The following is a 17,333-nucleotide window of genomic DNA, read 5'->3' as shown; positions in this document are numbered from 1 at the left end:
CTCAAAACATCTAAGAGCTGTTTACCTAGGTGGCAAAACAGAATGTTGTAGCAGACAAATTGAGCGGAGTCCTTCAGCCTCACAAATGGTCTCTCGTCACCTCTGTAGTTTGTCAAGTATTCCAGCAATGGGGGACTCCTGTGATAAACAACAAGCTTGTCCAATTTTGTTCCAGAATATATGCGCCCAACCATACAGTCCCAGATGCATTCTCACGCCATTTTTATTTATTTATTTGTAGCATTTGTATCCCACATTTTCCCACCAATTTGCAGGCTCAATGTGGCTTACGTTTACAGTAATGGCGGTTGCCATCTCCGGGTAACAGAATTACAGATGGTGTTGCGTTAAGGTGTATGTATACATGGTAACATATATGGAACATAACATACATGGAACAGTTCATGGTGTGTTTGTGTGTGTGTGTGTGTATATATATATATATATATATATATATATGTGTATATATATTATAATATACCATGTGCATACATACATGGTAAAGAAGAATACATTATGGTTTTGCATGAAGGTTCCTGAGTGGTAATTGGATTATAGCATACTTTAGGTCATCGACTATGGAGAGATCATATTCGACATAAGGATTGAAGTGATAGTGCTTGTTCACTAATAGCAAAGAGGTTAATCAGTCAAGTGATAAGAATTCGGTTTGTGTCTAGGTCGTGTATAGTCTTATTATTTAGTATTTAAGATGGATGTTTATGGTATGCCTTCTTGAACAGATCTGTTTTCAGTAGCCTTCGGAAGATAGTTAGGTCTTGCGTTGTTTTTATGGCCTTCGGTAGTGCATTCCATAGCTGGGTACAAATGTGTGAGAAACTGATCGTGTATGTGGATTTATATTTTAGCCCTTTGCAGTTAGGGTAGTGGAGATTGAGGAATGTGCGTGCTGATCTTTTTGCATTCCTAGTAGGCAAGCCTATAAGGTCTGACATGTAGGTTGGGGCTTCCCCGTGAATGATTTTGTGGACCAGGGTGCAAACTTTGAACGCAATTCGTTCTTTTAGTGGGAGCCAGTGTAGTTTTTCTCTTAGGGGTTTGGCGCTTTCGTATTTCGCTGTCCCGAGTATGAGTCTGGCTGCTGTGTTTTGAGCAGTTTGAAGCTTCTTAATGATTTGTTATTTGCATCCGGCATAAATGGCATTGCAGTAGTCTAGATGGCTTAGCACCATTAATTGTACTAGGCTGTGGATTGATGGCTTAGCACCATTAATTGTACTAGGCTACGGATTGCTTCTCTTGGGAAGAAAGGTTTGATCCTTTTAAGTTTCCACATTGAGTAGAACATTTTCTTTGCTGTGTTTTTCGCATGATCTTCGAGTGTGAGATTTTGGTCAATTGTGACTCCCAGAATTTTCAAGCTGTCTGAGACCGGAAGGGTGTAGTCTGGGGTATTTATGGTATTGGGTTTGTTTGTGTTGTTTTGTGAGGACAGGGTTTGTTTGTGTTGTTTTGTGAGGACAGGATGAGACATTGTGTTTTTTCTGCGCTTAGCTTTAGTTGGAATGCGTCCGCCCATGAGTTTATTATTTGGAGGCTGTGTGTGATTTCATTTGCGATTTCAGTTATATCTTGTTTGAACGGGATGTATATCGTGACATCGTCTGCATAGATGTATAGGTTGAGTCCTTGGTTGGATAGCGATTTGGCTACTGGTGTCATCATTAAGTTAAAAAGAGTTGGTGAGAGCGGCGATCCTTGTGGAACTCCGCATTCAGGTTTCCATGGAGTTCACGTTTTTGAGTTTGATATCACTTGATAGGTTCTTGCTGTTAGGAAGCCTTCGAACCATCTAAGTATGTTTCCTCCAATCCTAAAGTAGTCCAGGATGTTCGAGAGTATTTGGTGGCTGACCATGTCGAACACGCTGGACATGTCAAATTGTAGGAGAAGCACATTGTTTCCAGTTGCAATTAATTGTTTAAATTTGATTATGAGAGTGGTTAGAACTGTTTCAGTGCTATGGTTGGATCGAAATCCTGACTGTGATTCATGTAGTATAGTGAATTTGTTTAAGTAGTTAAGTTGTTTGGTTACCATACTTTCCATTAGTTTGACTACCAGGGGGATTGATGCTACTGGTTGATAGTTGGTTGTGTCGTTTAATTTTTTCTTTAAGTCTTTGGGTATAGGGGTAAGAAGTATATTTCCTTTGTCCTTGGGGAAAATCCATGTTGCAACATGTAGTTCATGTGTGATGTAAGGTCTGTTATGAAGCGTTGGGGGGCGAGCCTTTATTAGGTTGCTGGGTTTTGCAGAATTTGTTGATATGCTTTTGACCCCGTATCTCTCATCTGGAAAACTGTTCTCAAACTGTGTCGAAGCCAGGGGACCATGATTCTAATAGCTCCCTACTGGCCACTTCAGATCTGGTTCCCTCTTCTTCTAGAGTTATTGTCCAGAGAACCATTGCAATTAGATCCTTTTCCAACCCTAATAACACAGAACAAGGGATCCAGATCCTCACTCTCTAGCCCTGATGGCTTGGTCCTGATAACATGCTTACGTTCCTCAAACATTCGTCATGCAGCCTCTAGAATACTCTTAGTTTCTAGGAAACCTTTCACATGACAATGTTACCGTTTAAAGTAGAAAATATTTTTCTCCGGTGTGCATCCAGAGCCCTTGATCCTGAAACAAGCTCTCTGCCTTCCCTTATTGAGTAACCTCCATCTTTTGGATTCTGGCTTCAAAACTAACTCAGAGTACACTTGAGTGCTGAGAGCACTTTTTATTCTAAAGTTGATAATAAGCCAGTTTCAGTTCATCCCTTAATAGTTAGATTCATGAAAGAATTGCTTCACACCAAACCTCCTATCAAACCATCTCCGGTGATATGGAATCTCAGTATCATCCTAAAAGCTCTTACGAAACCTCCATTTGAATCGTTTCATTCTTGTTCTCTAAAGTTCCTCACATATAAGATAGTGTTCTTAATAGCTCTTACTTCTGTCAGAAGAGTCAGTGAACTTTTTTGTTGTTGTTATATTTGTACCCTTCGCTTTCCCACTCATGGCAGGCTCAGTGTGGCTTACATGGGGCAATGGAGGGTTAAGTGACTTGCCCAGAGTCACAAGGAGCTGCCTGTGCCTGAAATGGGAATTGAACTCAGTTCCTCAGTTCCCCAGGACCAAAGTCCACCACCCTAACCACTAGGCCACTCCTCCACTCCACTTCAAGCCCTTGTGGCAGACCCACCATACTCCAAGTTGTACAACGATAGGATTGTACTCTGAACCCACCCCAAATTCCTTCCTATGGTGGTATCGGAGTTCCATCTCAATCAGGCCATTGTACTATGTGGCATCTTTCCTAAACCACACTTTAATTCTGGAGATTCAACTGCAAGTGTGCTCTTGTGCAGTATCTGGAGCATACAAAATCTCGTATGAAGTCCTCCCAGCTTTTTGTATCTTTTTGATCCTAACGGATTAGAGAGATCCATTACAAAACGTATTATATCTACTTGAACATAGAAACATAGAAAATGTAAGCAGATAAAGGCCACATGGCCTATCCAGTCTTCTCCCTTAGAGATCCTATGTACTTGTCCCAAGCTCTCTTGAATTCAGGTACTTTTTTTCATCTCCACTACTTCCATCGGGAGGCTGTTTCACGAGTTCACCGCTTTCCGTGAAGGTTACTGCTGAGTCTATCCCCTTTCACCTTCATCCAATGTCTCCTTGTTTCAGAGCTTCCTTTCTATTGAAAGAGACTTGCCTCTTGTGCATGAATGCTGCGTAAGTATTTAAATGTCTCTTATCATATCTCCCCTCTCCCGCCTTTCTTCCAAATTACAGTACAGTCTCGATTTATCCGACCTTCGCTAATCCAACTATCTGGCATATCCAACGGACCCCCTGGTGATGTCATGTCCCAATTAGGAAACATGCGGCTTCTCTTTCCATTTTCTGGCTTAGCACAGAGGGAGGACTCTTGGCTTCTTTGGCGCCGGTTCCTTCTGTGGGGGCTAAAGATTTAGCGGCGAGTAAAGAAAAATTGCCGGTCTCGTTTTCGGTGGGAACCGCCGCCATTTTAGATGCCTCTGCTGATTCTGTGGAGAACTCTGTTGCCCTGCCTTTTTCGCAGCAGGCTCCTTCAGAGAATGTATCCTCTTCTCCTTCAGGTGCCGCTTGGGGGGTTCCCTCCAGAATTTGTCCTTCAAATGTTTAAAGCTTTCTTACTGCAGAAATCTAACCCTCTCCAGGTATCTTCTAGCAAAATACACTCAGAGGGGCAGCTGGTGCCAGCAAAAAGGTCTATAGGGTCCTGGGATATGGATGAGGATCTTGATCTAGATCTGAAAATGCCCTCCCTGGAGGAACAGGACTTCTCTCATGAGGACCATGAAGAGGAGGGGATCTGGTCCAGGTGACTCTGGAGCGGAGCCTTTTATTCCTGGGGAGGATTCTTCGGTACTGAGGATTTTTCAAGAAGAGGATCTACAGGATTTAATTTCCTTGGTTTCCTCTACCCTGCGTTTCGAGGAAGAGGAATCTCCTGAGACTCAGCCATGCAAGATGGATCTTCTAAGGGGTCCGCAAACCAGGTAAGACTTTCCTGATGCATCAGGACATCAGGGACGTGATGCAGGCTCAGTGGGATGTCCCTGATTCAGCTTTTATGCCCGCTAAGGTTATGCTTCATCTCTATCCGGCCCCGGTCTTCTTTATTCAAATTTAGTTCTCTAAGATTCTTGCAGTCCTTTAGTGCCTATTGCAGAAGGCATGGACAGCAGGTTGCATGGGCCCGTAGTAGGTCCAATGCAGGTGGCTGATCAGGTTTCCAGATGTACAGACCGGGTTCCTTTGTTTTCTTCTCTGCTTTGGTACGATTTACTGGATCTTTCTATGTTAGTCAAAGGCTCTTATTGGCTGTCTCTGAAGAGTCAGAGTTCTCAGTCTTCACCTGTTAGAAGGTGTGCACAACCCATCAGTCTCAATCTGGGCCGGTCTGAAGGGACTAAAGGAAAGCAAATTAGCAGGTAATGCCTAATAATTTCTCCTTTAAGAGCAAGCTGTTGTTTGATGAGAACTTAGTGAAGTAGGTGAAAGATATGGGTGACTCAGACTCCTCGTCTTCCTGAGGATGTCTAAATGTTCTTTCCGGTCGGATCAGACTCGCCCTAGTTTTAAAGATACCAGGTGCTATCATCCGGGGCAGCCTAGTTTTTAATTGGAGATCCAGGTATCAGTCCAAGCAGGGTTTCGGAGCTCCAGACTTCATCCTGTCAAGATACTCAAGACTGCTCCTGAAGGGGTGCTGGGGCGCACAGTCCTGCCTTTTCTTCCTAAGGTGGTTTCTGCTATTCATCTCACTTTTTCTTCCCGCTTTATATTTGCCATGTTACTCCTACACTATTTGGAAGTGACCAACGAGTTCTGTTGGTCAGATTATTTGTTTGTGCTTTGCTCGGAATCTCAGAAAGGTAATGTGGCTTGCTGGATCAAGGAGGCTAGCACATCTGCATATCTACTAGTGGGTAAACCGCTTCAGGATGGATTCCGGGTGCCTTCTACCCGAGCTGTCATGTCTTTCTGGAAGAAATATGTAGGGTGGCGACATGATCTTCCTTGCATATCTTATCCAAACACTACTGTTTGAATGTATCTGCTCGGTCAGATGCATCTTTTGGAGTATTGGTGCTATTTGCAGGAGCTTCAGGTTTCCACCCTACTTTAGGACTTCTTTGCTGCATCCCATAAGTCTCTGGATTCATCATCTGCTGAAGCTAAGGCACGAAAAATTATTTCTTACCTGATAATTTTCTTTCCTTTAGTCACAGCAGATGAATCCAGAGGCCCATTCTGTTTTTCTGGCGATTCCTATTGGTTAGTTCTCTCTGCTGGAACTTGTTGCTGCATTTTTATATTTGAAATGGACTGTTGTCATCGATTTACGTGTTTGCACTTCTTGGTTTATCACTTTTCCCTGTGAGGGATGGAAAAATGTTATAATTCTGTTTCGTCTGCTTTGTTATGAGAAATACTGACTGACCAAGGAGCATTCCATCCTGTTAGACAGTGCAGTTCTATCTCTACCTGCTGGTAGATGGTCATAACCCATTAGCCTTTGGATTCATCTGCTGCAACTAAAGGAAAGAAAATTATCAGGTAAGAAATGTTTTTTTTTTTATTAATAAACATGTAAGTAATAAAACGTAAGTATGATTGCTAAGTAAAATTTCTCATTAAAATTCAAAGCGGTTGCTGAGGCAATGCAAAAAAACTCTAGGGTTACTTTTTTTGCTTCACCCTGTATTTTGTATGTATATAAATATCACACTTGGTTTCATTTAATTGTTCCAAACCTAGCTACAGCAGCTATTCACTTCCCAAACCTGCTAATGCTTGGTGACTTTAACTTTCATGATGTTGATCCATTCCAGTTTCAAGATAGGCGTTTTCTCATTTTTCTTTCTGTTCTAGGATGGCGTGTAAAGGTCCTGACGCACAAGGCAGGGCATACAGTGGACCTTGTGCTGACCTCCAGTGTTTCTTGATCCTTGGCTAATTCTCTGTGCTACTCATGGTCGGATCACACTGTTGTGATGTTTCAAGTACACTTCTCAATCTCTGTTTGGAACTCTTCACCCCACCAAAATCCTCCAAAGAATTTTAGATAGTTGGATCTCGCCACATTAGCTCCACTTTGCACCTTGCTTCCAACTGATATTGAATCCTCCCTTTTTATATGAGCAAGCTGAACTCTGGAACAGTTGTTATCAGTAGCCTCACCATGTGTGATCTCATTTGTCTTGGCTTCACAGTGGTTTTGTACTTCTGAAATGTTAAGTGAGGAACTCTGAAAGGCAGTGGAGGAAAGTAAAAGCTGAGTTTCTGGTGCTTTATAAGAAAACCTGTATGTACTATCATGATGTGAATTAAAAGGTCCGAAAAGCAATAGTATGCAACCACAGTCATTAACCTGGTAAATCAGCTTAAAAGCCTTAGTACGCTCTGATTTGATCTCTATTACTCATGTTCAACACATATTTTCATTGTCCTCTGCGGAAGATCTTGCCGGATATTTCACCCACAAAGTATACCAATTATGAATAGGCTTTCAACCCAGTCATCAGGTATAGGACTTCAACCAATACCAATATCCACAGATCATGGTGCTCCTTCATTGCACCCTGGTATTTCCACCCATTTTTGTCATTTTTTAATTTGGCCTCTTACCTCGTTGACAGAACTGGTCACTTCCACTTGTGTAGCAGCTTGTGCACCAAACCCCATTCTTTCCTCGTGGTTTAAAGTGTTCAAGCATAGTCCTAATGTCTTTGATTTTAGTTAATAACAGTTTATCCACTGGCAAGTTTCCTTTGACCTGGACATGTGCCCTAGACCTGTTCTAAAAAAAAGAACACTGTAGATCCATCTCTAGTTGAAAATTAACGACTCATTTCTAATCTTTGTAATCTGTCAAACTGACTGACAAGATTAGTTTTCCAACTGCTGCTACAACACATAGAAAGTCTTAATATCTTGCACCTGTGTCAATGTTTTGTCCACATCACAGCAGAGAGACCTTTCTAACAGCCCTGCTGAATGATGTACATACAGCTTTTGAGCATGGGAAAGTGGCACTGGTCATTTCACTTGACTTGTCAGCAGTTCTTTGGTTTGGTTGACTGTTGTATCCTACTGTCTAGGCATTACAGGAATAGTCTTGAAGTGGTTTATCTCCTTCTACAGGGAAGAGCATGTACAGTTACCTGCCCTTCCTCGACCTCCAATTGATATTCAATCTCATTTGGTGTTCCTTAATGCTCTGTGTTGGCCCCCATTAATATTTTTTGAGTCCCCTTCCTGTTCTCATACAGGAGCATGGAATTTGATGTCTTTTACTATGCAGGTGACATACTTCTTACTAATTATATAGGTCCCTTGCATATTGACCTTAGCAAGATGCAGGCAAGCCAGAAAGTGGTTACGGACTGGTTCTCTTAATTGCCTAATCCTGAACCCTTAGAAGATATTGAGGCATATTTTCAAAACACTTAGCCTTCCAAAGTTTCATAGGTTTCTATGGAACTTTGGAAGGCAAAGTGCTTTGAAAATATGCCTAATTGTTGGCTAACAGCCCTTTTTCTCCCTCAGCAGTCCCCACACTGGGTAACTCCTCCATTTCCATGGTCACTGAATTTAAGTACCTGAGAGTAGAACTTGATCAGCATGTCTCCTTTGAAAATCAGATTGCAACTCTAGTCAAAAAAAATGCTTCTGAGCATTGAGAGAGTTCTGTTGTGTCTACAGTTAAACCTGATTATGTCTTTGCATAAGGTCTTGCTCTGTGTGCTAATTGCATCATGTCTCGACTATTGCAACATCACATATGCCAGTATCCTGAACATACTGAATATGGCAATAAGGACTCTTTGCTACGTGAAGAAGCAGGGACATTTTGCCCTTTCAGTGAAGCAACAACATTAGCTGCCTGTCCAATTCCAAATCCAGAATTTAATCTCTTTTTAACTCACAGGATCTCTATACAGATATCCCATCTCTTGCTTTGCTCTGCTCTTTACATGACGGTTGACTGTATGTACCCTCTTTCTGCTCTGCACATCTTGACTCTACCACCAGAACACATTTTTCTTTGCAGCTCCCCTATTGAGTTCTGTTCCTCTAGCATCATACACTGAAATGTCTTCCCCAGATTTAAGAAGGCACTTAAAATATATCTGTTTCAAAAGGCCTATAGTGACCAGTAAGGCTGGAGTGACTTGGGGTGGGATGATAGGGTTCTGCATTTCCAACTCTGTATTCTTTCTCTTCATGAAATGTTGTTCTTTTTATTTCTTTTCTTGTAAATTTGTTGTATAAACCACTTTGTTTATATGCCCAAGAAAAGGGGGTTTATTAACTTAAAACAAATTGAGATAAAGGCTTAGGATTTATTTATTTGGATTTTGTGTGTTAGTTTTTGCTGGGTTTTATTGTATTGGATTTTGATTCTTATTTTATTAACCTGTTTAAAGATGATCAGAATTACATCAATCTGTTTTGTAAAACTTTTGCTTCTTTTCATGGAGGTTATCTCTTCTCCCATACTCCTTGCTCGGTTGGCCGTGGAGGTGGTGTCGGACTACTACTCTCACCCTCCTGTAAATTTCAACCCATTCTTCCACCTCAATCTCACTGCTTTTCTTCCTTTGAAGTCCACTCGATCCGTCTATTCACTCCTCTACCTCTCCGGGTAGCAGTTATTTATCGACCCCCTGCTAAATCCCCCTCTTCCTTTCTCACTGACGTTAATGCCTGGCTCCCCTTCTTTCTTGAACCTTCATCTCCTTCCCTCATTCTTGGTGATTTTAACTTTCATGCTAATGACCCCTCTGACTCTTATTCTTCTAAAAATCCTTGCCTTAACATCCTCCTTCAATCTTCAACTGTGCTCCACCGCCCCTACTCACCAAAATGGCCACTGTCTTGATCTTGTACTCTTCTTCAACTGCTCACCCTCCAATTTCCTTGCCTCAACTCTCCCCCTATCTGACCATCATCTTATAACTTTCACACTTCAACACCCTCCTCCCCAGTCCCGCCCTATTCTAACCAACACATTTAGGAATCTACAGGCTATTAACCCTTCTACCCTGTCCTCCAGTATCTGAAATCTTTTCTCTACTGCTATGTCAACCAAGTCCGTCAATGAGGCTGTCTCTTCCTATAATACGATTCTGTCATCTGCTCTGGACACTCTTGCTCCTCCCATGTCTCGCCCCATTAAACGTACCAAACCCCAACCTTGGCTGACCCCTACTATCTGCTACATACGCTCTTGTGCCCGCTCTGCTGAATGCCTTTGGCTTAAATCTCGTGCCCTTGCTGACTTCATTCACTTCAAATTCTTGCTGACCTCCTTCCAATCTGCTCTCCAGCTTGCCAAACAGGACTATTATATCCAATTGACTAACTCTGTTGGTTCAAACCCTAGACATCTCTTTGCCACACTAAACTCTCTCCTCAAAGTGCCTTCTCCTCCTCCTCCCCCTTCACTTTCTCCCCAGACTCTGGCTGATTACTTTCATGATAAGGTTCACAAGATTAAACTTGAATTCACAACCAGCTCTCCTCCACCCCTTCTTCCCTTAGTTCACTCTCTCAACCCTCTTATCCTACCTCCTTTTCTTCCTTTTCCGAAATCACTGAAGAAGAACTTTACTTCTGTATCCTCAAAACTAATCACCTGCTCCACTGACCCTATTCCCACTCATCTACTCAACACTATCTCTCCTGCTGTCACCCCTTTCATCTGTCATATCCTCAATCTGTCACTTTCCACTGTGACTGTCCCTGATGCCTTCAAACATTGCCGTAGTCACCCCACTTCTCAAAAAACCTTCTCTGGATCCTACCTCTCCTTCCAGCTATCGCCCCATCTCCCTCCTCTCTTTCTTATCTAAGATACTAGAACGTGCTGTCCACCGTCGCTGCCTCGACTTTCTTTCTTCTCAATTCTTGATCCACTCCAATCTGGCTTTCGTCCCCTTCATTCAACTGAAACAGCACTTGCTAAAGTCTCCAATGATTTATTCCTGGCTAAATCCAAAGGGCTCTATTCTATCCTCTTCCTTCTCGATCTTTCTGCTGCTTTTGATACTGTTGGTCACAGCTTACTCCTTGACACGCTGTCCTCACTTGTATTTCAGAATTCTGCGCTCTCATGGTTTTCTTCTTATCTCTCACAGCGTTCTTTTAGGGTATACTCTGGTGGATCCTCCTCTTCCTCTATCCCGCTGTCAGTGGGTGTATCTCAAGGATCCGTCCTAGGACCTCTCCTTTTCTCCATCTATACTTCCTCCCTTGGTGCTCTGATCTCTTCCCACGGTTTTCAGTATCACCTTTACCGCTGATGACTCCCAGATCTACTTCTCCACACCAGAAATCTCGGTAGAAATACAGTCCAAGGTATCTGCCTGCCTGTCTGACATTGCTACCTGGATGTCTCACCGCCACCTGAAGCTCAATATGTCCAAAACTAAGCTCCTTATCTTCCCACCTAAACCAACCTCTCCCCTTCCCCCATTCTCTATTTCTGTCGACAACAGGCTCATTCTTCCTGTCTCATCTGCTCATAACCTTGGGGTCATCTTCGACTCCTCCCTCTCCTTCTCTGCACATATTCAACAGATTGTTGAAACCTGTCGTTTCTTCCTTTATAATATCGCCAAAATTCGCCCTTTCCTTTCTGAACATGTCATCAGAACCCTCATCCACACTCTCATCACCTCTCGTTTAGATTACGGCAACTTGCTTTTCACAGGTCTTCCACTCAGCCACCTCTCTCTTCTTCAATCTGTTCAAAATTCTGCTGCACGACTAATATTTCGCCAAAGTCGTTATGCCCATATCAGCCCTCTCCTGAAGTCACTTCACTGGCTTCCTATCTGTTTCCGTATAAAATTCAAGCTCCTCTTATTGACTTATAAGTGCATTCACTCTGCAGCCCCTCACTACCTCTCCACCCTCATCTCTCCCTACACTCCTTCCCAGGAACTCTGTTCACTAGGCAAATCTCTCCTAATTGCACCTTCTCCTCCAACGCTAACTCCAGACTCTGTTCCTTTTGTCTTGCCGCACCTTATGCCTGGAATGGGCTTCCTGAGCCGTTACGTGTAGCTCCATCCCTAGCTGCCTTCAAATCCGGCCTAAAGGCCTACCTGTTTGATGCTGCTTTTGACTCCTACTTGCCACTTGCTTGTAACATTTATCTTGTCTTCCTCTCTTCAGTAGTCCCTTTCCCTATGTGTCCTTCTGTCTGTCCTACCCTTATCCTTATTGGTCCTGTCTGTCTGTCCTGATTTAGATTGTAAGCTCTTTTGAGCAGGGACTGTCTTTTCTTCATGTTCAATTGTGAAGCGCTGCGTATGACTGGTAGCGCTATAGAAATGATGTATAGTAGTAGTAGTAGTTTTAACAAAAGCTTCTAATTTGTGCTGGTTTATCTGAAATATAAACATAAGATGATCTTAATTTTATTTTTTTTATGTCAACTGACTTTTTTAATTTTTAAATTTTGTTTTTAATTTTAGCCAATCAGAGTCTGGTTCTGGATCAGGTTCAAGCTCTGGGAGCAGCAGTGAATCAGGTAGCAGTGACTCAGATAGTGGCTCAGAAACAAGCAGACAATCAGAATCAGAATCTGATACATCTCGAGAAAAAACAATTCAAGCCAAACCTGCCAAAGTTGATGGAGCAGAGGTAAGAAGAAAGGAGTTTCACAATTTTTATGAACTCTTGCATAAAAATGCATTCAATCAGCTCCTTTAAAATAATTTGCTTTAAATCTCACATTGATTTTTAATTTATAATACCAGATTTTAATTTATAATACCAGTTTGTAGTGGATCAAAACAAAAAATTATGGTACCACACATATGTCTCCTCAACCAGTGATACAGGATATCTAATAAATATTGGCTTTGATGTTCTCAATAGCAGCTGCCCTTCGGAATCCTGAACTGTCTTGGAATACAATCTTTATTCTGGTTCTCCAGACCAGACAAATGGGTTATGCCCGCCTGCCAGCAGATAGAGACAAAACAAATACTTGTGCGCTTAGAGCACTGTCCAGCCAGACACTCTCAGTTTTTCTGTCTCAACAGATAATAAATGGGCATTCCGTGCTGTTGGAAATTTCTGGAGTAGCTCTTGGGGTCCAGTTGAACGTGATGCATGGGGGGGAGGGGGCGCTCACCCTGGTGTCTGTCTTTTTGTACCTAGAGGCGATACCTTCAGGAATCTAGTTTCCCCCTCCTTTCTGTGCTGACCTCTGCAATTTTTATTTATGCTGGGATCTGCTCATTTCTCCCCTCCTACAATTAAAAAAAACAACAAAAAAAAGCAACATACAAAAATAGAGTGAGATAGCAAAGCAACCTTGTGGGGGTGGGGGGGAATATTCAGGCTGGGGGGGGGGAATATTTAGGCTAACGTAGCTGAGGTACTCACTGAGGCTGGGAGGTGCAGTGTAGTGGGCCATAGGCAGGTGAGAACTCTATGAAGTACTCCAGGAGTGGTGTATATTTTAGTGGCTGTATGTGTCAAGAGCAGCACTGAGGTAGTTGCAGCAGTGGCTGACGTTTAGGGAGCGCATGTTGTGATGACCTCCTACCAAATGTGCCAAACATTAATTCCATTGTGAAAGCAATTGCAAACAGTGCCGGGTAATGTGGCCTCTGTGCGAGAAGCAATGAGCGGTAGCTGAGTGTGGAAGGGGATGTGGAGTACCACATGGAGCATTGGATATGGTGGGAGATGGTGTTTCCTGACTGTTCCATGTATGGAGCTGCAGAGGTGGTTGAGGAATAGAACCTGTTAGGCTTGGTTCACCAGATACAGGCCTCTCCCAATTCCATCCCCTTCCCCCCTCCCCCCCCCCCCCCCCCCTGTGGTTACTGGGTTAGGTCTAGAGCAGAGCCCCGAGAATTTTTCTACCCAGAATTGTGCTCTTACTGTGTAAAGCTTTTCTCTTACACCATAGCCAAGGGGTCCTTTTACAGGTATTGACTTAGGTACATGAACTCAAGCCCCACCAGAGTCTGGGTCGACAAAGAAGGTCCATGGGTGAGAGGACCTTGTTTGGGATGGTGCAGTCTTAGGGGTTCTGGCTTTGGATTGCTGGTGGGGTCATCTAGAAGCAGAACAAGAGTCTTCCACAGAAGAATTAAACCAGAATGCTGGAGTGAAAGAATCTAAACGCAATCTCCAAGAAGATCAGTAAAAAAAATGTATTGCCCAGATTTAATGGTGCTGACAATCTGATTGTCAGTACCATTCTATTTGGACAATAAACTTTTTTGCTGATCATTTGGAGATTGTGTCTGGGGGGGAGGGGGGTTATCTACCCAGATGACTAGGGAAGGGGAGAGGACCTGGTTAGGGGTAGGAGATTCTCCTTCTGTGATGTGTGATTTCTGGAAAGAAGAGCTGCTATCTATGATTATGGAGGCAATTTCAGGCACTAATTTTTGGGAAGAGCCAGTACGGGGGGGTTGTAGACCCCTGGGGACACAGTTTTGAAGAGATACCAAAACCCACCAGTTGTGTCCATTTCCTCAGGTTATTAGAACTCTCAGTTCAGTGGAGTAGGAGGGCTACCAGAGGAACCGTGAAACAACTGTACTTCCTGGTCTGGAGAAGGAAAAGCTGTGGATTCCTGAGCTGGATGCCTTATTATGGTCATAGTTAAGAAATCCACTGACCCCATAGTAGGAGGAGCAGTTTGTTATATTGAGGTTTTTTTGAAGTGGGTCTTTGAGGTGGCACCTGTGAGTTTGCAGCAGTTATATGTTCAGGGCTTGCTCTGGTCCAGTATGTTTCTTTGGAGCTAGAAGACAGGGGTGGTGTGAATGCAAAGGAGCCCTCTCAAAGGTTGGGTTAGCATATGAGGTGGCCGCCTTATACAGCCTCATCAGAACCTTTGCCAGCAGTATGATATTGAAGTATTGGGCAGGCATCTGTTGTGGTTGAGAATCGGGCTAGAGATACCGCCTCTAAGACTTGATTAGGTAGAATTTCCTTTTCCTTTGGAAAACTTAGTGAAGGATCTGGGTAAGTCTGAGGCTGCCAGAGGATAAACCATAGAGGGTTCTTTGGACATTTCTTTTGGAGCAAGTGTTACTGAGAGAAGGGTGCTTTGCTACATCCTATTCATCTGGACTGGCCTGGTGGACAATAAGGAAGGAGAAATTTGATCATCTTTAGCTTAGTATCAGACCAGTCTGTGTTTATTTTACGTCTACAGTTTGCTATACCGTCTTAGGTAAAACAATAGATCACAGCAGTTTACAAAATATCATAAAATTAAAAAAAAGGAAAGGAAACTTCATTCTCGAAAGGATGGAAGTCATTCACTCCAAGAAGAAACTACATATTGCAATACTCGTTTAAAAAAAAAAGCCTAAAAGAAGGTCAACAACGATGAAGAGACCCCAGATAAACTCCCACCTTCATACCATAACATCAATGAGTAGACAAAAGCCAATTTTAAAAAAAATGCCTCTTCAACAATGCCTTAAATTGTGCAAAACACTGTACCACATGGAGAGGAGCGGTCAACTTGTTCCATAAATCTGGAACCCCCCCCCCCCCCAAAAAAAAAAAAAAGCCCTCCTCATGTAAGAGCATGACGTGCTGATGACAAAGGCTGGAACCACTATCCTATTGTTTTCCTGAGATCTTGGCAGCCTGTGCGGAACATATAGAACAGTTTATGATGCTAAATAGGACGGTGTAAAATTATAGAACGCCTTATATTCAAGAGCTAATAATTTAAAACTCCATAAGATAACAAACTGGGAGCCAATGAAACTTCACAAGCAGTGAGGTCATATGATCTCTCGACCCCACTTTCCCCAGGAACCGTATTGCAGCATTCTGCAATGTCTGTAACCAGACAAACTTGAGGGAGCCCTACATACACTACATTCCCATAGTCCAAACAAGAAACCACAACAAATGCGTAAGAGCATGCAGCGCCTTCTCATAAAAAAAAAAAAAGCACGAACTGAGCCTAATTGTCGCAGTGCATAAAACCCTTGTCATCAAGCAGATGAAGCCATTACGTATGGGTTGTGTCCATCAACCAGCAGGGGGAGATAGAGAGCACTCAACTTTTTCACAGTGCCTAATGGCCAGCAAGCTCCACTGCCTCTTCAGTATTCTCTATCTCCCCAAGCAGGGTGGCTGCAGCTTCTTCGAGCTCCATCGAAAATATGCCTGGGGGTAGCTCCTGGCTTGCCAATTGTTAGCCGGGGTGTTAGAGGCTATAGCAGCTTCACTTTGAAGGCACATAGGTCAGCCCTTTCCCTGCCTTACCCATGCCCCCATGGATGTGGACATATTAGCTTGCTTTTCCTGTCCTTTCCCACTGAGTGGATGCAGGCACATTGGTTCGCCTTTCCCTGCTTTTCCCACTTATCTGAGCCTCCGGAGTGAATTTATTTACCTCTTTTGCCTCTGCTTTCCTCACAGCGTTTAAAAAAAAAAAAAAAAAAAAAGTTGCGTCGCGCTTTAGCGCAGCGATCTTGGAAAGAGGTTTTTCTTGAGATTCTTCTGCAAGACCGGAGCTATGATACTCGGTCTAGTGAGGTAAGAGTGTTTTCTGACTCCTCCGAGGTGGGCCCGCGATGGGGACGTTTTTTGGCGCGAACCACCGTTTTGAATTTTACCGTCGTTTTCGGCGATGGCTGCGGAGACCTGTAAAGCGCTGTTCTAAATGTGGCAAGCGCAAATCAGCAGTGGGGCTCTGTAAATCGTGCTGTACAGACGGTAGAGGCCGGCCTGAGCATGGCGAGCGGCGATCTTTCGCGCTCTGAGCTGGCAGCGGACGCCATTTTGGATTTTCCACATGACGCGGCCTCCGTTGCGACGGAGAGCCCTGATTCCAGGGGGGGGGGGGTTCCTCTGAGTGAGGCTTATTATAGAGCTGATAGCCCTGGGCAGGATCCGGGTGGTCAGGAGCGGTTTTCTCCCCTGATTTGTTTTAATGCTGCATACATGCTTAAAAGAGCTCTTCCACAGGGATCTTCGGAACCTCTGCCTTACCCCCCTGGTGGATCCTGGCCTTTGGAGTTGGCTTTGCCTGTTTCTTATCCTCCTGATAAACGCAGAAGGGCTAATTCCCCTTCTGAGTATGGCGGTCTCACTGTTCTGGCGTCTGCATGCAGTTGTTATGCTGCTAGAGCCTGCGTGGCTTGGTTACAGCAGGCAGTGAAACAGCCCGGTGATGGAGCGGAGACTTTATCTGAAGTGGCTCCGCGGATGGAGTCGGCCTAGTCCTTTTTGGCTGACGCCCTTTATGATATGGTCAGAGCTTCGGCTAAACAAATGGCTGTAGCAGTGGCGGCTCACGGCACTCTTTGGCTATGACATTGGGCGGCGGACATGGCCTCTAAGCAAAGGTTGGTGAAGTTGCCCTTTCAAGGCCTTCTCCTGTTTGGTGAGGAGCTGGAAAACATTGTTAAAGGCCTGGGGGATTCCAAAACCTCCGCGCTTGCCCGAAGGTTAGGCCGAAGCCTTCCTCTAAGGGTCAGGTGGTCCGCTCCTCTTACAGACCTCGCTTCCGTGAAGCTAGAAGGTACCGCCCGGGGCGTGCTGCTGGGTTCACTTCTCGTGCCCGCTTCAGCAGAGAAACTCCTTTTCGCTTGGACAAACGTTCTGCAGCTGCCGGTTCTAGGCCTGGAGTGCAGGGGCGACCCCCTCGATGGTGCGCCGGCCCCCTCCTCGTTTCCTGTCATCGGAGGAAGACTTTCCCTCTTTTCGAGGAGTGGGCCAAATCTCCGCAGATCAGTGGGTCTT

The 17,333-nt window shown here is 43.9% G+C and overlaps 1 protein-coding gene across 1 annotated transcript in view; it reads left to right on the top strand.

The window, feature by feature from the left end:
- Positions 1–17,333, top strand: part of CHD1 (chromodomain helicase DNA binding protein 1) — a 560,349-nt gene that overhangs the window by 13,357 nt on the left and 529,659 nt on the right. The window contains 1 exon segment of the mRNA XM_030193417.1: positions 12,065–12,233. Coding sequence (XP_030049277.1) covers positions 12,223–12,233 — 11 coding nt within the window. The 5' untranslated portion in view covers positions 12,065–12,222.

Source organism: Microcaecilia unicolor, chromosome 2, assembly GCF_901765095.1.
Source record: "Microcaecilia unicolor chromosome 2, aMicUni1.1, whole genome shotgun sequence".
Taxonomy (NCBI): Eukaryota; Metazoa; Chordata; class Amphibia; order Gymnophiona; family Siphonopidae; genus Microcaecilia; species Microcaecilia unicolor.
This window is presented reverse-complemented; position numbering and strand designations above follow the sequence as displayed.